Source organism: Rhamphochromis longiceps, linkage group LG23, assembly GCF_057381845.1.
Source record: "Rhamphochromis longiceps isolate RC_006_pf linkage group LG23, R_longiceps_female_GT1.1, whole genome shotgun sequence".
In the NCBI taxonomy this organism is placed as follows: domain Eukaryota; kingdom Metazoa; phylum Chordata; class Actinopteri; order Cichliformes; family Cichlidae; genus Rhamphochromis; species Rhamphochromis longiceps.
This window is the reverse complement of record NC_140578.1, coordinates 15,671,116-15,692,867: the sequence shown is the minus strand read 5'-3', so window position 1 is coordinate 15,692,867 and position 21,752 is coordinate 15,671,116. Positions and strand designations below refer to the sequence as shown.

The 21,752-nt window shown below is 39.3% G+C and overlaps 1 protein-coding gene across 3 annotated transcripts; it reads left to right on the top strand.

Moving 5' to 3' along the window:
* The first annotated feature begins 1,408 nt into the window (after nt 1–1,408).
* Nucleotides 1,409–18,749, top strand: s100p (S100 calcium binding protein P). 3 transcript variants are annotated; one of them, XM_085397668.1, is made up of 5 exons: nt 1,409–1,486; nt 16,512–16,619; nt 17,136–17,306; nt 17,438–17,633; nt 17,790–18,749. In XM_085397668.1, the coding sequence occupies exons 1-5, from the start codon at nt 1,437–1,439 to the stop codon at nt 18,072–18,074; spliced, it is 810 nt and encodes a 269-aa protein (XP_085253794.1). In that variant the 5' UTR covers nt 1,409–1,436; the 3' UTR covers nt 18,075–18,749. The 3 variants fall into 3 exon arrangements, with proteins under 3 accessions (XP_085253794.1, XP_085253793.1, XP_085253795.1); XM_085397667.1 differs by lacking the exon at nt 1,409–1,486 and adding an exon at nt 10,240–10,615; XM_085397669.1 differs by lacking the exon at nt 1,409–1,486 and adding an exon at nt 14,699–15,111.
* The last annotated feature ends 3,003 nt before the right edge of the window (nt 18,750–21,752 follow it).

Below are 21,752 nucleotides of genomic sequence, written 5' to 3'. Positions count from 1 at the left end.
TAGACTCAAACACAGCTGTTATCCAACTGCAATAACACATCTGAATACTACAAAAAAATGTCCATCACGCCACTCTTGTGTTAATCTATGCACGGTCTGAAGCATGTGTGTGGGAATGTATGTGAATGTTTTACTGTTATATCTTATTAGTATTTTAAGTATTCTATCTATTTTATTTATTGAATTTTATTGTTTTATTTATATTTTGATATTGCTAGGGATGATGCAATGATCGGGGACCATTCTTAATTTCGTTGTTCTCATGACAATGACAATAAAGTTTCTGATTCTGATTCTGATACACTGCTGAACCGTTGAAATAATGTTACAATCATTAAGCAATCTAATTGATTAATAAGCCAAGGCTGCTATTAGCTAATTTTCTAAAAGGAAGATTGTAACAGTTGCTAAATTATAAATGTACCCGCTGTCTGTGCTGAAAGTGCGCGTGATGCTACAGACATTCGCAATCTAAGTCTGAGCCAGACCATGTCTGTGCAGTCGACTTGCAATCAAAAGTGGTTGCTCAGAAGTTGAGGGTCTTGTATCCTCAACCTCTCGGTGATCAGTTGAACAGTGCAGCTACCTGCAATTGTTCTCTCACAAAAATAAAATTCAATTCAGTAATTGGACCATAAACGTTTCCTAGTTTCATGAAGGTTGCCATCCTATTATTATTGTAGCGTGACTGAGCAAACAAGTTGGTCTTTGCCTGCTGCTGGTTAAATTGGCAGAGGTTCAGTGCATCTACAAAAAACAGCAAGTTGTGGAACTGTTTCAAAAATAATATTCATCAATGTATAATGTGAAGACTTTGAAATATCTCATCATCTGCAGTATAAAATATCATCAAAAAATTCTGAGAATCTCGAGAAATGCTGTAATTCAGTATTGGATGCCTATGATATTCGAGCCTATCACCCAGAAAAGTAAAAAACTGTCAGACCAGAATGGGATAACGATCGTCGCTCAAAAGTCCTGATCTCCCGAGTTCCCAGATGTTTACACACTGAAGTAGAAAAGGCGATGCGACATAGCTGTCACAACTTTTGTGTGCTGCTGCCATCAAATTGAAAATGAGCGAAAATGTTCTTAAAAGTGTATTTTTCCCCCCTATGTTCTGTTGTGAATAAAATATGGGTTATAGAGCTCAAGCTTAAAGCATCAAGTATGCAAAAAAGTTTTGTAATTTTGAATAACTGTGAAAAAATTTGCATTAAACTGTCAACTTTCACTGGATGGAAGGCTGTAGTTGCAATTGCACATCTTTCACTACCAGGAAGGTGACCAAAGCTTCCACTTCCTACGATTCTTTCTCTGTTTGTTTATAAGATTCCGCCTCTTCCTGTGGACCTCATATCATAGTTCACTGACTGTGTGGACTAACTGTGAAGCCAGTCCACAGCTACTCAGTCAGTCATAAACACAGCAACAGCATGCTACACCAGAGGACCTTCAGAAAGACCACCATCCACTGCACCCCACGGTGAGATCACTGCTCTGTTTCTCCTTTCGGTCCAGACCAGATCATACGCATTTCCTTTTTGTTTGTTTTTTTTAAAAACTCTTTTCACTCTTTTTAGCTTTATGTTTATATGACACAAATAAAATACATGTTTTACTGTCAGATTATGAGAATCTGACTAACACATGTACTGGAAAAAACTTTTCTATAGAACCTAAACATCCACATCCACATTTAGATGTCTCTCATTCCACACATTTGTTTTTTAATAATAGAATTTCAACAATAATCTTTAATGTTCTTGGAAAATAATTATATTACAACAATAATAATACTAGTAATAGTATTTTTTCTCACCATGGATTAGTTATAGCCATGTAGAGATGGATGGATGGGATGAGAGTCTGTTTAATGTTAAGAGGCTCAGTTGTAATAACACCATCACATAATCATGAATAGGTAGTACCTGACCATGAGTACTGTCTTTAAAGACTCTGAACCTTTTATTCTTGGACTCTCTTAGAGTAGCTTTGCACTATTCACAGTTCAAAATAATGCTTATTTTTCTTCTTCTGTGTTGATAGCCAGTGCTGTGTATCTGAGATCACCATATCAAGCACACCCCCACTCAATGACATCAAACACAGTCAAGAATAGAAAAAAAAAACTACCTGAAAATTGTAAAGTGTAAATTTAGAGCCATTTGATTACTGAGCTTCCTGCTCTGAGCAAATAACTGTGCATCTCCTGACTTTATTATCTGAAATATTGGCCCTGTTTAATGTGACTTTGATGTATTACACATATTTAATGTATTCCTTTACTTAATTACTCACCAAGAAAGTAATTTTGTGACTTTGTGTTACTACTCATTACATTGCTTTTGTGTTACTCTCTAACCAACTCTCTGGCTTGACATGCATTGTGACACATACTAACACCAGTCCCTATCCTAAAGAGCCCATACATACAATATTTCTTTTGTGTTGAAGCTTTAGCACAAAGAAAAATTGAAAACCAGCCCGAAGACACTTCAAAACAATCACCACTGTGTTCTACTGTAGAAACCAGTGCTGGGAGAGAGGGAGGGCAGACTGCCTGCTCATCACTGCCTGCTGAAGATCAGGCTTTGGCTGCTGGGCTGGAATTGGTATCCACTCAGCTTTAACATCACTCTGGGCTTTTCAATAGCTTTGTGTTAACATGCGGTCTGCGCAGATATTTTCGAAAGCCAGTGATGTGTTTGTTTTTGTATGTCCGGAAAACAGCGGCCTGTGTGCAAATATCTGAAGCTGTTTGTAACAAGAGTACAAATATAATCGGAATTGTATTCTGATTACTGAATTTAGTATAATAATGAGTTGCACTGCTGTCTTAACAAAAACGTAATCTATTACTTTGTAGTGCATTACACCCAACACTGGTCCCCTTTAATTTAACTGTCTTGATTTAGAACCAAATAACTAATCATCAAGGCCTAAACAGCTTAGGGCGCCCAGCAGCACAGATAGCCCAGATTGCCCCGGACTCATTGATCAGCATCTAGCAGCTGACAGATGTTTCAGGAAACATCTAGAATAATTGCTCCTATAAAGATTAACATGGCAGACTCTCTAAGAGATATTTTCCCCATCACCTTAGTTGTTCTTTTTTCACCTCTTAGTTCGTTTCCTGTCACTCACTCTTGTTTCCCTTTGCACCAAACACCCTCTCTCTCCTAAATCCCACAATCATCATCACACACTAATTATTAGTGGGAGCAGTGAGGGGCAGTGTGGCTCCTCTGGCTGTTGTTCAGTCTGCAGTATGGGAGGCATGCTGAAGGCTGCCAGAGCTGCTCCATGCCTCATAGACATGGACCGCCTGTTGGCTCAGTCTAGAGGACTCTTATTTGATGAAGCCTTGGATATTAAATGCAAAATGTTCACCTAGCCAGGAAACTTTTTGACTGCAGCTGCGTTTGAAGGTAAGTTCAGACAATTTATGAAACTGAGACAAGGTGAACAACTGTTTGTGAAGCTATTGAGTCCTCTGGTGATATATTTGTGGATTAGGAAGGTGTTTGATTACACTGCTAAAGGTTTCAGAGGGGGTTGGGATTATTGAATATGACAGAGATGCAATCTTGGCATCAGAGCAGTTTCCACACTAAGTGAAGTACCTCTAACTCAGCTGTGTAAAAACTGCCTTTGTCAATCACTGATAAGAAAACAAAGAGATGCTATTCCTTTTATGACGGCTGTAAAGTCTGACGTGAAGCTTGATCATTTGAGTCGATGTTTGTGTATCAGCCTGGCTGAGGAACAATGTTTAAATTAAACACTGAAAAAAATACATAAAGGCTTTCTATAGCAGGGTGTTAAGGTGTGTTTTCTGATTGGTTCAGCTAGATTATCATCACAAGTTAATGCAACCTCTATGATAGTCAAGCAGAAATGTACTTGCCTGCAATAAAATGCTAACACGGGGCTACAAACAAATCACACGCTTGCACGACTTCATCACTGGCACCACTAAGCTTGTGTGTTTGGTACAATGCTGCTGATTGTCCTTGACAGCTCCTGTAGTCTCATTTTTCCACTCAAACACCGTCAAAAGTCACCAACTGGGTAATTAAAGGTAAAGTAATGTAAAGTGTCAAATGCAAATTAATTTTCTCTATTGTAGGACTCATTCTAGTGGCCTTCTATTATGGTGAAAATATGACATATTAACCAGGAGCTAGAGATGAGAAAAGACTTCTGATTTAAAGGTTGCTCTATATTTTAAATTAGTTATAGTGGCTGTATTAATGATTTATATTAATGATCAAATGACTCTGTTCAGTATGAAAGAGGTCACCCACAGTGACAAACCCACAGAGAATAATATTATTATTATTAATTTTCTATTCTCAGCTCTGTGGAGCTTTTTGAATCTTTCAGCAAGTCAATTGTGAATGTTTTGGGACTTTTTTTTAACCAAACCTACATTTTTCTGTCTATATATGAAGACAACACGGATTAATACAAATGTTAGCATGCAAATAAGACATTTGTAGCTGTTGGTGGTCATGGCGACTATAAAGCCTGCTCATACAAACTACAAATTGTACAAACGGTTGTTATATTTCTAAAAAAAAGAAGTTGTTTTTTCTTTCATAATTCAAGTTTGAGTCTGTTTGTTTGTTTTCTCCTTCTCCCTTTGTTCACCATTACTTCAAATGTGATAAGACTTCATGTCCTCATAGCTCCTGTCCACACGAGAACATAAATTTTGCTGCCTTCAGTGTCACATTTTTAAGAATTGAATATACGCATGAGGAAACAAATAAAAATAAAAATATAAATATAAATTTGATATAGTCTCAAAATGTTTTCTCCATATTTGGACTGAATGATGCCACCACAGAGCTACTGTAAAGTGTAGCTGTTAATTTAATTACAGCAGCAAAATGACTTTCCAGCAGTCTGGATCATTCCATTAATGTTACCTCGCCGTGAGGAGCCGCGGAGTCTGGTTCTCAGCCATTAACACCAGCTGTCTGCACTGCTCTATTAGCAGTCATTGTAACAGTCACAACAAAATATGTGCCAGATGAAGCATCTTTAATCCAGTCTACAGTAAATCACACTGCTTTACCATCTCTTTCACTTTTTCACCTACAGGATGAGAAAAACAGTGAATGTTCATATTATCATGTGGTTTATTGTTTGTTTATATTCTCCTGAGAACCAGCCCATTCATTTATGTCCTCTGTAATAAACATTTGTTTTTGGTCTATATCTATTGACTTATTTGAGCTATCCTAATAAGTCCTGATGGACTAAATAGAGGACATCCTGGTCTTTCCATTGATATCTCATGTGTTTGGGTGGCCTCTTTTAGCTCCACAGAGAAAGGAAATTGCAAATAACATTCAATGGGAAGATTCATTTTTCCTCGATTATCAGGATATGAAGAAGTTATGAACTTGCAATTTTATCTTACAAATCTCACCGGACTATTATTACCTAGAATCATCAGATCTACTAATTTATAATAATTGCTCGGATGACCTGTGAATGTCATCCCACATGTGTTTACTGTTTATAAAGACCACATATTACCTCCCTTATTATACCAAAAACAGGAGATCCTGCAATGGCTATTAGTCCCAAATGACAAATAGTGACCTGGTGATTTGAGGTTGTTTTTTGTTTTCTCTGCTCACGTTTTCTGCCTCTCTCCAACTCAAGGTTTAGAGAGGCTGCGTTTCTTTATAAAAACCGTGACTCACATCTCTACACACCACAGGGACCCATTCAAACAAATGGAAAGCTCCATTTCCATTATAAGAGTAAAATCTTAAAGCATGATGAGACGGATGAGATGGATGGCAGCATGCATTAAGGAACATCTTAATGTCTTTCAAGTGACTCAACAGTTATTATCTGGCAGCCTATTAGTAACATGAGATGTCTAGTTGAGTGTACCAGACACTTTCAAAATTTTAAATTCAGAGAGATTTTTCAGTAAATTGGATTAAAATGTGCATAGCATGAAACACAGATATGGGTCGGGAATGGAGGCTTCTTTTTCTCAGGAATGGTCTCTGATGCCTTGCAAATAGGGCGTTATGCAAAACCAAATTGAGCTATGGACTTCAGTATCCACCATTGAAGTCAACCAATATTGTCCATTTCACCTAGTTCTTGATTTAAAGGAAAATTCAATGAAAGCTACATATGTTTGAAGCATGTTTTCTGTTTGCTTGTCAGCCAGTTATGTAATAGCCAACCGCTGATTTCTAATACGTACCTTGCTGTAATCTTGTTTGCGCTACATTGCTTTGCTTCCCTCCCTGAGCCTGGTCCTGTCTCTTCCTGTTAAATGGGAGTTCTTCCTTCCCACTGTCACACGTCTTTGTCAGGGCTTCACAGCTGGTTAATTTCTTCTTGTTTTATTATATTTTAAGGCTAAATAAACAACTGTTACATGGATAAAATTTTAGTGGTTGGCTACTGCATTTGTGCCTTCAAGTAAACAACATACACTTGCTTAACCAATCACATTGCACCTCCATTTTTAAAGTCAAGGGGAAAAGACCCTGTAAACAGAGTTCTGAGAACTACAATGATCCTCAGTTCCTGCAATTATGAAACAAGCAAGGGAGCACTACTTCGAGCAGTTACTATAAAAGTGAAACATTTGAAATTCAATGTACCCTTTGACGTAAGCCTTATTGCTAAAGCACATGCCACATAACTGTAATGCCCCTGGTCTACTTCCAAATAGGAAGATGAATGCCACCATAGCTTCTCTTGCCTCATGTTTCAAATCTGCCTTCTAACTGATGAGGGTCAGTTAAAGGGAAAAAAAGACAAATAGATAATGTTCAAAAAGATATGCATCAATGCAGAATGATTTCAACCTAGGTGAAAACAATCCTGTCACAATAACCATTTAGCATAAATGACCTTGCCATAAACAATTAGTTGCTTTTGGGGACAACGTGGCCATCCACCTGGGCTTAACATCACAAGCACATCTTTACTACTTTGTCCAAGCATTTCACTACATATCGTACTGTGTATGACTGTGTACGTGACAAATAAAATTTGAATTTGAATTTGAATTTGAATTTGAATTTGAATTTGAATTTTGAATTTGAATTTACTGTTTATTCCTCTTTTATTAGTTCTTTCAGTCACAGTACGTATTTTACAAGCTATAGAGTGCAGAATTTCAATTCTAAACAAAGCTGAACAGCTGTGTTATGCTTTCACGGTCTGCTCAGCAGCCACTCAGAAAAAAGACAACTGCAGATTACACACACTGAACAGATGCCATCCGAATAACCTTCCAGAAACAGACCCATGACATCACTGCTGAGACACACCCTCAGTGGCAACATAAATCTGTTTTCATGGTCACTCTGTGGTGACAGAAAGCGAGTGCACATTACAGAAACCATTAAATTTAAGAGTGAAGAAGTGATTTAGGGGTTTTGTGTGTGTGTGTGTGTGTGTGTGTGTGTACGTGTAGGCATGCCTCTGTGTCTAACCCTGTCACAGAGAATGGCAGCACCTGTGGTATCGCTACACCACCTGACGCTCCTGCCTTCCAGGAACACTGAGAGGTTTAAGTTGTCAAAGAGAGACAAGTGCTTAGGTTATGACCTGCTTGAGATGACGCCAGCACGTGTGTGTGTGTGCATCATGTACATGAGGACAGTAATATGTAGGCACCAAGTCCGAGCACGTGTTCATGGCAGTATTTTTGACCACATAAGACTACATTCCTCTGGTGGACATGCTGGCCATGACCTTTTTAACAGACGTAGTGGAAAAATAACAATGAGTTTCTGCTTTTTATAATATACAGATTTTTAGGATTACCTAAAACCAACTGCCATCAGATTAAATTCACAATGCACATGATACTAATACATGACCCATGGATACAGTGCAATAGCTGAGAACACCTCAGCCATAGTTTTTATTTTGCAAATATTGCTTTTAGTCTAGTTCTATACATGTGTAATAACATCTTAATCTATTGATTTATTTTATTTTATTTTATTTGGCTGCACTTTATTTAAAAAAAAAAAACTATCCCGTTTTATTGTGATGTTCTTGTTTGTCTTTGTGCACAGAATTTTATTCAGCCATGCATCTGTAAAGAAATCTGAATATGATCCTGACTCAACCTCATGGAAAACAGCTCTGGCATTCAACAGTTTTGGTGCTGTTTCCATAATTTAATACTTGTCGTGCTTTAAATATTTGGTAAAATAATGTGATAAATACTAAAAATATATACAAAGCTATACATGGACATACATATACAAAGCTGTTGTTTCAAATATCTGTCACTTAAAGGTCAAACTCAGAGCATGTCACATGCTCACACTCTGTGTGGTGCCAGACATTAGATGAGGGCAGTATAGAAAAAACAGCATTAAGAAAATTATGAAAGAAATCAGTCAGTTACAATACTGTATAAGATTGAGAAAAAGCACTAGAATAATTGAATCAAAAATAACATAATAAAAACTCTAAAAACAAATACGATGCAGTAAGTTTTATAATTTAAGCATTTCATTTCCAGTTTGGTCGTCAGTGGTTTCTATAGTCTAGTATTGCTTGCAGCATAATTTCTCCAGGTTTCTATTCTTACAAAGTTCTATTCATTGTTTTCGTATTTTAATTTTTTTTTTATAATATTAACATAAATTTTCCTACTCTCCGAAGCACCTTGGGCTGGAATACAGACTGCATAAAAAACATTGACAGAGCCACCATGACAGCGCCCACTAGTCTGTGAAGCGCTTGTGTGAAGCCTCAAGCTGAGCATAGTGTCATCAGCATGTTCCAAAGCCAGGAAAGATGAGTGAGACGTATATTTGACTAAGAAATAGAAGATGCTCCACACTCCCAAGGTATCAACCATAATTCAATTAAATTCAGTTCATTTTTATTTTATTTATATAACGCCAAATCACAACAACAGTTGCCTCAAGGCGCTTTATATATTGTAAGTTAGATCCTACAATAATACATACAGAGAACAACCCAACAATCATATGACCCCCTATGAGCAAGCACTTTGGGGACAGTGGGAAGAAAAAACTTCCTTTTAACAGGAAGAAACCTCCGGCAGGACCAGGCTCAGGGAGGGGTTGAGGGTTGAGAGAAGGAAGACGGGATAGAAGACATGCAGCAGAAGACAGACGGAGATTAATAACAAGTACGATTCAGTGCAGAGAGGTCTATTAACACATAGTAAGTGAGAAAAGTGACTGAAGAAGAAATACTCAATGCATTGTGGGAATTATTTACCAGAATTACAGAGCATTTGGAGACGGATGTTAATCTTGCTGTAGATTTTTATACAGTTAGACAACTCTTTGTAACCTACAGCTGGTCATTAGAAAGAATACAAGTTAAAGCCAATTCCACAATGTCTTTGTTTCAGAGGAGCCATAATATACTAAGAATGAGAACTAATTGTAAAATTGTTTCTAGTTAAACCCAGTGGCCTTGTGCTTTCATTTCTGAAAGCTGCACTAACCTTTCCATTAGAACAAACATATATCTAAAATGTTGATAGGCCTAGCAGCACTCAACACAGCAGAGCAAAAGAAAGCTCAACAACATGGCCAGTTAAATGGGATATTGATGTTTCAGGATTGCCATAAAACAGGCACAAAGACAGGATAAACTATACGCAACACCAAGACCAAACCAATTTGCTTTAATATGCAGCCAAAAAGTGTGACTGAAAAATAAAATTCAAACTGTTTCCTAACAATTTCAATTGTTATCCATTCTGCATTCCCCAGTTGCCACTAAAGCTTCAGGTTCCGCATCATAAATCAGGTCCATCAGGGCAAAGTCAGTCAGTGTTCTGTCAGTCATACTCCTGAGATATGTAGCTAAGCATCATAAAGTGCTGACAGAGTCCTAAGCACTAGCAGTAGATGGTATTAATGGCAGCCATCATGGTTTATGCTCCACATCATGATTCTTGCAGTACAGCGTTTGCAGATTTTCAGCAGGATCTTCACTGCTTAGAATGATTCGCTCTCTGTTTTTGAAAACCTAAAAAAAAATAAAAACTGCTTTAATGTGCTCATTTCAAAATCCAACATGACCAAAGTGGCACCAGAAGCCATGACTTAGAGACTTGACAGTGCCCCTCCCTTCCATGCAGCACGGACACCTCCCACAACCACCCTAAAACATGCAGATGAGGATGATGTAAGCTCAGTGACTGAGATTTGACCCATCAGACAGAGCAGCAGTCAAAAACAGAGCCACAAGGCTTCGTTCGCCCCAGACACAGAGAAGGGGGGGTCTGTGCTGTTTTTTATTTTTAGAACAATCGATCAGAAAACTACATTAATGACAATTTGAAAACAGCAACAGGAGCTTTATGTACGAGAAAATTATTTCATTGTCTCTGACACCAGTAACTGTATTCTTCTTGTTGGGTTTTACTGAGAAATTAAAGCACTGCTGAGGCTTCCTGAAAGGCATCAGTCATAGCATTAGATCTAGTCTTTAGATAAAGAGCTAAATTATCCAATGGGTGAAGGTGTTGTGAAGCATAAGGTGACATGGTAGGGGACAACTGCTCCGACAGTCTGACCATTGACTTTTATCCAACACCGTCGTCAGAAATCAGGTGAGCTCTGTTTCATCATCACTGCTCAGGTGGGAGCCATAAAATCTTAGCAATGCATCCTCTTCTCTAGATTTAGCATTTTCATTTAAACCACCATCAGTATGGAACTATTTGTTACAATATAGCATATTTGTCTGTGTTAGTCCTGGGATACTGAACTCAAGTAAAAGTATTGTTACTTTATTTGCATTTTCAAGCAAAAGCTGAATTTAAAATAGACAAATATTTACACATTAAATGTCAGCCAGTTATTTTATATCTGATGGCTCTCATCTTCTCTGCCACAGACAGAGACATATACGTTACCACCTCATACCACAATACGTGAATTTATGTGTTATTAATTATTAAGCCCTTTTTATATTATATTTACACTTTCTTCGAAGAAGTTCTTAAATTTTATATTAATTTCACTTCTTCTATATAAGTTTTACCTGATTAAGCTATTTTGCCTTGTTATAGTGTATTTATTTTATTAAGCGTTTACTGTTTTAAAGCTCTGTTAAGAGCTGTGTTTAATGCTGTGAAACAGCAACATAAAGGAAGTATATCTTACCTTAAAACTTTAAGAAGAAGGATAATTACATAGTAATAAAATAAAAGAATACCATTTATAAATACTGTCATAGAAATATATTTATTCATGGTAAGTGATTTTTATTTTTTATTATTTCTTTTTCATCTTCTTTTTTCCCCACTGCTGATACTGTTAATATAATATAATAATATTGGGACTTTACTTACATAGTAAGTTATTTATTTGCTCAGGTTAGGTGAACAAAGCAGGAAAACATACTAAATGTGCAGAACTGAATATGTTTGTACCTTTTTATATTAATTATAACAAAAAAGTAATTATTTCCTTATTAATAGAATGAGATGAATTGATACATTTTGCATTTACAAAGTCATTCTTTGAAAAAGATGCAGTCTTATGTAATATTGTGGTATTGCTTGCCTCAAAATAGTCCATGCCCATTTCAAGCAAATACCCATTTAAACAGAGCCATGAGCAGAGCCTTGAGCTCTAACAGAGACTCTGTACTTGAGCATGTTCAGCAATACTACTGTAGTATAATGAAACACCAGCCTTACTCACAGGTCTTGAAAGAGTGATACTATTAGCACAAGTTTTTCCTTCCTTCCTGAGAGATTTACAGATTCACAGTCACTTGAAGATGACTCTTGCCCAGCACCGAGCCAGGCACTTGTGTGATATCTCTATGTCAGAAATTGTTTTCATGAGTGTTCAGCTGATCCAATGTGCTGCAGCAAGAGTACTAACAGAGACTAGAAAGACAGATCATATTTCTTCCATATTAACGTCTCTTTATTGGTTCCTGTTAAATAATGAATTCGGTCTATAATACTTCTCTTCACATACAAAGTCCTGAATGATCAGTCCCTCCCTTATTTAAAGATACCACTAATAGTACCAATTTATCTTAATAGAGCACTTTGCTCTCAGAGTGCAGACTTGTTGTTCCTAGGCTTCTTGTCTTATCACTACTCATGTGTTAATAAGCCACCATTGCACATCATTGCTTTTTGTCTACTCTCTTTTGTAGTTGTTCTGTTTGTTCTTTGCGGCCCAAATCCACCTTGTTTGGCCTGGAGCTTTTAATCATGAAGCCATGTTGACTTACAGTCCTTTGTGTTTTGTCTGGAATAATACCTCCGTCTTCAGGTTGGAAACCTCTGATTTAGGCCGTGGTTTACATTTCAGTCATAAAACGGGATTCTTTGCTTCCAGTGTTGACATTTCCCACCACTGATCGTCTTATCGTCAGAGTAGACTTCAGTGAAGGTAAAGTGTCGCTAAGCTGCCACTAAGAGCCCCACAGTGCTGTGCTAAAAAGCTGGTCTGAAACTGTTCACCTCAACCAACAGTACAACACACACCTACAAGATAAGTAAATATTGAGACTCAGGCACCCATGGTTTATCAGCCATTGCCCGATTTTTTAACAGACTGTGTGCAATGTAATGAAGCATGCTTTAGTCAATATTAAGCGCTGTCATGTTGACCACTTCTGTTTAAGTAGACAGGTGCAAACAGCAGATTTGCTTCTCTGCTTGTTCTCGTCTCTGAAACAATTTTTGTATATAAATTGAAAAACACAAGATGAACATGAACCTCTTTAGCTTTATTTTTTTTCTGCTTCTGCCCTAAGAGCTCACAGAAAACTTAAAAAATGTTATAGTGCTCTATCAGGTTGTTTTTGAATCTTTTTGTGGATTGCATCCTGTTTTTCTGTAGCTAAGGCTTACCATCTGACATGTATTATGATTTAGGACCCAAATGCAGGCTGGGCTAACAAAAGGTGAGCCTTTTATTCACACTGAATCCAGAGTCCAAACCAAGACCAAAGGCTAAGTCCAAAATGGCAACAAACAGAAATCCAAAAATATCAGGGAACCACAAGGAACACATGCTCTGACAAAGAACGAAGACAAGGGCAGGCCAGAGTGACTAAGCACAGACTTATTGGCATAACCAATAAATCAAAATACAAGGAACCCAATAAAATAACCATAGGTACTAACAGAAACTAGAATATTAAAATATCAACAAACTCATGATAGTACAATAATTATTGAAATACAAAGAAATCAAGGGAAACCATATTTAAATCAGAACAATATAAAAGGCAACATAACTGAGGCCGGGGTACAAAGAAACAACCCCAAACCAAAAGCCTTTACTTTGTATTTATAGAAACCAGGAAAACTCCAATAACAAACAGATCGACCGTGACACCAGAGGTTTGCAACTTGTGGTGAATCCTCTGTGGTTTTGGTCATGAAGTCTTCAGATGTTTGTGAACATCCTGGAGGGATCATGTCCTTGACTTGCTGTGCATTCTTACAGAGCTTTTCAGTCAACCTATTAATGGTTTGCAAATGTTTGTCTGTATTTCTGCTCTCTATCTCATCTCCTGGGCACACCTCTTACTTGGATCACATCTTCTAAACTATAAAATGGTGCTATAACTTATAAAACGACACTAGCATTTACATAATATAATGTTTCTTTCTGGTTCAGGTGAGAATGGTGTCTGACCTTGGTGACGTCGGCTTTTACGGACAGTGTGGTGTCTATTTGTGCAGGAGGTCTTAAACTGCACAGGAATGGGTGCAATGTGGAGTGGGCAGTGTGTCCACATACCACTTCATGTGTGACCGTGGAGTTTTTCCATTAATTTACAGACATAAGTGTCCAAATAGCTGACAAATATAACACTCGAAGACACACAGGGCACCCTGCGTAGGCATGCAGTCAGTTAACACGTTCATTACTCATAAATCAGACCCACATATGTTCTCAGTTAAGACACGTGCACAGACACAAGTGCCATTCACACTTATTTTAGCTTACAGCGTAAAAAGAAACTGCAGGCGAACTGATGAATTTAATGCAATCTTGCATGTCCTTGTCAGGTATTAGCAATAAAAAATATTGTTTTAACACTAGCACAACTGATGTTAAAAGATCTGTAAAAATATTTAAAAAATGTGACCCTGGACACACCTACTGTGTGAATAATAAGTCTTACAGTAATAAGTCTACACAGACTTTTGGTTTCATGGGGCACAAATCCCAGTCTCCTGCATGAAAATCCTGCATTAAACATCCTCCCTGCATGGATGTTGTTGCCATGAAGGCAAACCTTTACCTTTTACTGTCCTAGAACACCACACGCTACACACATATACCTTTCACAGCAAGCTTGAAACTCTTATTAATGACTGATGAATAAACTTGGGTGTGTCAGCATTTAATGTAACTGGGTCTCTAGCTGTTTACCATGATGTGAACACACATCATGGTAAACAGCTGGGGTTGCTCTCACCTACTGATGTTTGCTGCAGTACAGTAATGCCTTGGAAACATAGTATTCAAGACATGTTTTGTCTCTAAAGACTGTCTCGTGATTAGGGATGGGTACCGGTATCCGGTGCCATGATGGCACCGGTTCTGACATAAACGGTAGTAACCAGACCGAAAAGCAGCGCACATTTCGGTGCTTTATTTGGGTGCTTCTTTTCCTGAGCTGTGATACGCTTTAGATTCTAGCCAATCATTTTACGTCTCCGAGGATAGTAGGCGGGGCCAGGTACATACGTTCTTTTAGAGCAGAGCTACAGATTAAAAATGTCCAAGGCGAAGCGGTCAAAAGACTGGCTGTACTTCACAGCAAAATATGCAAACTCAGCAGCCTGCAACAAGTGCTTTAAGCTGATACTGTGACACTGTCAAAGGAGGTAACACCAAGAATCTGATGAAACACCTGGCAACGCATAGCGGGTTTTTTTTAAAAGCCGAGAAATGCGCCGTATTTGATAGCTTGCTGTGAGACCTCACACCGAGCGCATCTACTGCGGGTGTGGTGCCTGTTATCGGGCCCGGAGTTAGAGGAGAGTCCTGGCCCCTAGCCCTGCCAGTGTAGCAGAAATGATGACGGATGATGATGGCAGCAGCCGTTCTTCTCTGTGTGAGTCGCTTAATGTTGTTCGTGTGTATTTTACGTTGAGTAGGCTAACCACGTTATTACATTAATGCATGTAAGGTGAACTAGCAAACATCATCATAGCTACATGCGGCTGTCTTCTTGTTTGATGGCAGATGCTCCCTTCACCCTGGCCAAAAAGGCTAAAATGACCAAAGAAAAAGTGGAAAACATGAGAGGTTTTTGGACAAAGTTTGTGTTTTTTCCATTGTTTAAGCACTGCTTCCAGCCAAGAGTCATACCATATATGCCCTATAGCTGCAGAAAAGGCTAACATTGTTATCTTTTTACAAAAAAACAGCTGAACATGAGAGGTGTTTTGGACAAAGTGTGTGTTCTCCATTCCTTAAGCACCGGTTTGAGCACTGTTTAAGCACCGGCACCGTTTCAAAAGTACCGGTTTGGCACCGGTATCGGATAAAACCTAAACGATACCCATCCCTACTCATGATAGGATCACACCAACTGCGATACTAGTGACTTTTCAACTAAAATAAGCCCATCTTCAGCTTCATTTTCATGTTAAAGCCAGCTACATTCCTATAAGGCTTTGTGACTATAGTATGAATGGTTGAGGTACGATTGTCTACAGAAATGCAGAGTTGTCTACAAGTCATTATTTGACTTGGGCTACCAATTAGCCCTCTGGGATTAGGAATTGGAATTGGGCAACCTGATATCGCAGCAAAATGTGTAATAGACACGCCAGTCCACTGTGTCCATTTCACACTTTAGAGAAGTAAAGTGTGAAACAGACAAGCATGCAGAAGAACCAGCAGAGGGAGATATCATATTTCAAGCCAACATGAAAATAATCATGGGAAAGTGTTTCAACACACATTATTACAGTATTTTCATGTATACATAGTAGCCTCCTAGTTTAATTGTTTCTGGCAATTAAGGACCCTGGAATGCACTTCATATGTTTTTGCTTACTTCCAACTTCTTGATTTTAAATATATTATCTCCCCCTGGTGGTAATGCAGCGTGAAATAGACACGGAGGTCTGGCGTGTGTATTACATGTTTTGCTGTGAGACTGGGTTGGATTGGAAATATAGAAGAGTAATTAGCTAGGACAAATCCTAGTACACACCGAACTTCTGTTCACAGACAGGCAAACACCCACTAATGTAATGACAAACGCATTTGTGGTAGTTCCTACTTTCAAATGTGTGATGATGCGCACAATACAGTATCAGTCACACTTTCACAGCTGGTAAGAATATAAGTATTGTTTCTTTCTTTTTTAAATGTGTGCATTCAACACCAACAGATCAATCTAGAAATACCTTCTGAAGCTGACCAGAAAACTGTCAAGACAATAGAAATTATATCTTGCAGGGTGTGTTGGTTCTTAAATGCTACTTTTTGTATGTTTCACAGTTGGGTCAGCACCTCTGGCAGCAGCAGTGGACTACAATTTGAGCGTTCCTCAGAAAGAATGTTTCTGTGGGCAGGAAGTAAAGCAACAGATGGAAGATCTGATCGCAGGTGTGATATGTGTGTGTAATCGGAAGGTTGCCGGTTCGAGCCCCGGCTCGGACAGTCTCGGTCGTTGTGCCCTTGGGCAAGACACTTCACCCGTTGCCTACTGGTGGTGGTCAGAGGGCCCGGTGGCGCCAGTGTTCGGCAGCCTCGCCTCTGTCAGTGCGCCCCAGGGTGGCTGTGGCTACAATGTAGCTTGCCATCACCAGTGTGTGAATGTGTGTGTGAATGGGTGGATGACAGGTTGTGTAAAGCGCTTTGGGGTCCTTAGGGACTAGAAATGCGCTATACAAATACAGGCCATTTTTATATGTGTATGTATATATATATATATATATATATATATATATACATATATATATATATATATATGTGTATATGTGTGTGTGTGTATGTGTATATGTGTATATATATATATTTATTTATTTATTTATTTTTTAATTAATTAATTAATTTTTAAATTCAGTCTTGCTTATTGTTATAATTAGGAGGAGATGCTTCATCAATATTCACCTTTTTTAGATCCATCTACCAGAAGATTCGTGAATATGAGGTCCTGGACAGGAGGAAGACAGTGACAGCTCTGAGGGCAGGAGAGGACAGAGCCATCCTGCTGGGCCTCAGCATGGTCTTCTTCTCCATCATGATGTACTTTGTTGTGGGAATCACCATCCTGCGCTCTTATTCTGACAGGTAATAGGCTGAATTAATTTCAGTAATATTTAAGAAAGGTCTTGCGAATAATCTTATCAGAGGAGTTTCCTTGGAAACTTTCTGCTGCATATCCTCATAACATCAAGTGGAGTCTTTGTCTTTTTCTCCAGCGTGTGGACCGATGAGACAAGCTGCACTATTGTCAACTCCACTATAGTTTGGGATGTGAACTGTTCATACAGCTGTGGAACAGAGTGCTGGAAAAGGTCTCGCTACCCTTGTCTCCAGGTGTACGTCAGCCTTAACTCATCTGGAAAAGTGGTACGACTGTTCCATAACGAGGAGACGCAGGACAACAACCCTGAGGTACTCAGTAATTGCTGGCATCTTTGGTGTGCACTTTTCCATCCAAACAGCACACAGCAAAAATGAGAGAACAGCAGTACACTTTACACTAGTAGCATAATCTAAAAGAGTTACCAAACACAGCTGTTACTTTCACTCTTCTTCTATCCTGTTCAGTGCTTCTACATCCCAAAGTGCCGTAAGGACTACGCAGCCATGCAGGTCTTGGTTCAGAACATTTCCGAGCGTCTTCGGACTCAGCACACACTTCAGTGTTTCGTGGACCGCACAGACAAAACAGACAGCGCCATCCTGACACAAATCTACAGTCAGATCGCTGTCTTCCACTCCCTCTTCTGGCCCACCTGCACTTTGATTGGAGGAAGCGTCATCATTGCCATGGTGAAGTTGACTCAGTACCTGTCTGTCGTGTGCGACAGACTGAGCCGCATCAAGAGGTGAAGGGTTTCGAGGCTACAAAGACAAGGGGCAATAAGCAGAGTCATGGTGTCAAGACTGAAACACAAAAAGGCTGAGATGTGGTTTGTCTGTGGCAGCTGACACGCTATGACTCGAACATTTTCTGACAATCACAAAGAAGCGTTTCTCTTTGTTATTATGCTTGACTCCAGTGGAGCCTGTGGGTAAATCACAGGATTTTTACTTATGTCACTTGTTACATACATATTTAAGTGCCTGTTCTGCTTTATATGTCTATTTGTTAAATAATTTAGCAAATACTCTTATTAGCCTTTTTGCTAAGAGCTGGATGAGAAGGTCGCTGTAGTGCCAAAGCAAGTGAAACAGCTACCCAAGTTTCAGAAAAGTGTAGATTAACCCTCCTGCCAGTTGCTTTTTAAATTTGTAATTGTCTTTATGCTAAGGAAACGTAGCATAAACATCTTAGCTTAAAAACTAGCATACAGACATAGCATAGTCCCTAGTCATTAGGGGTGTCAAAAATTCATAGGCTGCATCCTCCTGAGGACCCGGCCTTCACGGTCCTCCGAAGGCCGGGTAGGCCGGAAGTGAGCGACTGTGAATTGGACGGTCTAGCCTTCAGTTTTGCGTCACTAGCTGTCTTGGTGGAGTTTAATAAACTCGGCTGTCTTCTCCTTTCTACCTAAAATATAACAGGACACTGGCGTGAATTCTCGATCATCACACACTAATGTTTAATCGGTTTTCTGTTTGACTGATTTATTCAGCTGTGTGAAAACTATAACTTTAATCTCAGCCAAACTGATTTACTCAGGAACAAATAAAACACTGAAAAAAGCCAAACAATAACAGTTTTAAGTTATCTAAGTGACTTATATATCATGTTTAACCTGAAAAGCAAAAGACAGCGGGGATCTGAAAACGATGTGCCGGGAGTCCGGTGTTTATCGCCAGCTCTAGTGAGCAGTGAACCCCGGCTAGCTTATTTGACCAAAAAGTCAAACTATTTCCTTAAGAACAGATTAGTTCTTAAACTTTAGCTTAGCCCGTTTGTGCCCAGATTTTTTTCAGAGTTGTAAGGCATATCATTTTATCAGTTGAGTCCCTCTGAATCATGTTATGTATTTATTTTTTCCATTTTGTACTTTTTTTTGAAGAAAATAGCATTTTTATGACTGGCAACAATTGTTGCCAGTAGTCACACAGCTTGTCACTAGGTCAAATGTCACCTAATAATAATAATAGAGAAGTAATAATAATAATATAATAAGAACAAAATAATAATATAGTCATAATAAATAATAACAAAAAGGTGGAGCCTCAGGTTCCCCCTGTATAAAATTCAAAACATCAAACAATTTGAACTGATTTCTTTATTCTCAATTTTTTTATACTCAAAAACTCAACAAACATTTTTTTCTTAGAACCTCTAAAAACATATATACATATATAACATATTTCTTCCCATACATTCCATCATCTTTCATGCATGTTCTACTCAGTGTGGTACTTCTTGAAGCACTCCACATGTAGTGGCACATCACACTTTCCACACGCAAATGATGTGCGTCCGCCGCAGTTCTTGCATCGCTTGTACCTGCTACCAGTGTTGCAGGGCCAGTGGTTCAAATTATCAAACCTGGTGGCATCAGTTATCGCCACCGCCATTGAAGATCTTCTGCCCTGCCTACTTGGCTTTGTTCCATGGCGCAGGAGGAGGGTCTGGGCTACCAGCCTCTGGAAGGAGAGGAGATCCTTCTCCCCGCTTTTCCAGGACCTAAATGAATGACAAAACAAGCATGATAGATGCATGAATGTGCATCGTTTCATCCTTTCTACAACGTCATGCCCCATATGTAGAATGTTCTGTAAAAGCAATATCACACTTGAGTTTGTGATGTTGGTCTGGATATCATCACTGTTGCTCTTGTCGACCGAAGAGCACTAGCGATGACCTCGAGTCAAACATCACCAACTCGATTGTGATATCACTAAATAACATACAGCCTTGTGTACCTGTAATAGCACCAGCTGTTCACCATGGCACTGTTCAGGGCCCAGCTGAAGCATGGCCACCACCACTTCTTGGACCGGATGTTGACTCTGTAGCGGCTGACAAACTGGTCATGCAGGTCCACTCCTCCCATGTGTGTGTTGTAGTCCTGGATACACTTGGGCTGTCTGACCTTGTCCATAGTCCGCTTCTGTTTATTCCATCTCTTCGCCTCAGTTTCGGTGAACTCCCTCTCCATGTTCGACACCACGGTGACCACGCTGTTGTCATTCCACCTTACAATCAGCTTCTCTGCCTCAACCAGATACTCAGCATCTCCTCTGGGTGTCTTCTTGAAGGTCTGGGGTGCTGTGAAGAGAACGTTATGGAGCTGAGTTTGTCGCATCGTGCCACAGCTGCCATAGCCTCTCAGGGTCATCTCATCCACCAGGGACAGGGTTGTGAAGAGGTTGTCGTGGTAAAACTTGACTCCAGGTGGCACTTCAGCTTTCTCTGCCAGGCCAAGAACCACACTTGGACCCTGACCAAGTCCAGTTTCCACCAGATGTGTGTGGCTTCCTACATATGGCTCCATCTGATGGACAAACCCGGAGGAGGATGCTAAGCTCCATATTTTATACCCAAAACGAATAGGCTTCCCTCTAATAAACTGTTTGCACCCATGCCTTCCAAAATACTCAATCATCATCTCATCTACTGCCACATGTTCTGCTATCGGGATTGCGTTGTTGATGTCATGTAGATGCTTAAAAAGGGGACGCACCTTGAAGAACGGGTCAGCTGTGATCTTCATGTTGTCTACTAAATGAACAGAAGACATAATTTCATCAAACCTGTTCCTCCGCATGGCATCTTTTACAGCATTGTTGCTGACATAACAATCGTCTGACCAGAGAAGACGCCGCCTTGGGACTGTGTTGTATCCACTGATCAACAGAATACCGTAGAATGTAAGAAGTTCATCCTCAGTCAGGTTGAGCGTTTTCCCTTTTTGTTCAGCGTAGAGATTGGACATTTCCAGTGTGACATCTCTGAGGGACTTGGGATAAAATGTGAGGAAGATATCCACTGGATCATCTGATGTGAAGCCAGGATCATGTTCTTTGGGGACATAGCGAGGGATCTGATATTTTTTGTTGGCTTGTGCTGGTGCTTTGGCCGCAATTTTGATTTTTTTGAATTTCCTGTCTTGGTTCTTAGTTTTGTGGAGCATGGGCCCAACAATCTGACTGGTCACATTTTCATTTGTGCCACTGACCTTTCTAGTCTCTGTCTGACTCACTGAGGATGAGCACCCAGGATCATCATCGGGGGGATTTGGCAGCTGCATGTCCGAATTAGGTAGAAAGCCTTCACCTTTGAGTATTCTTGATGGGAGGCGGTTATGGTCACCAGTGGCCTCATCATCAGATTGGTCACTGTCACAGTCTGTGTCATGTGCGTGCATTTCTGACTCAGGCACAACTGTGATGTCCGCCACAGTTTCAGAGTCCTGCAGCATGGCCAGGATCTCTGCTACGGTGTACCTAAGGAAAGGACAACATACATGTTAGCTAGCAAGCGAATTTTAGCTAGCAAGAAAATGATGTATGGTAATGTATAAAAATCCTATACACAGAGGCCTTGAATACCTGTGAATTTATTTAGCTAGGAATTATTCTAAAAGGACTAAAATGAGCCATTGT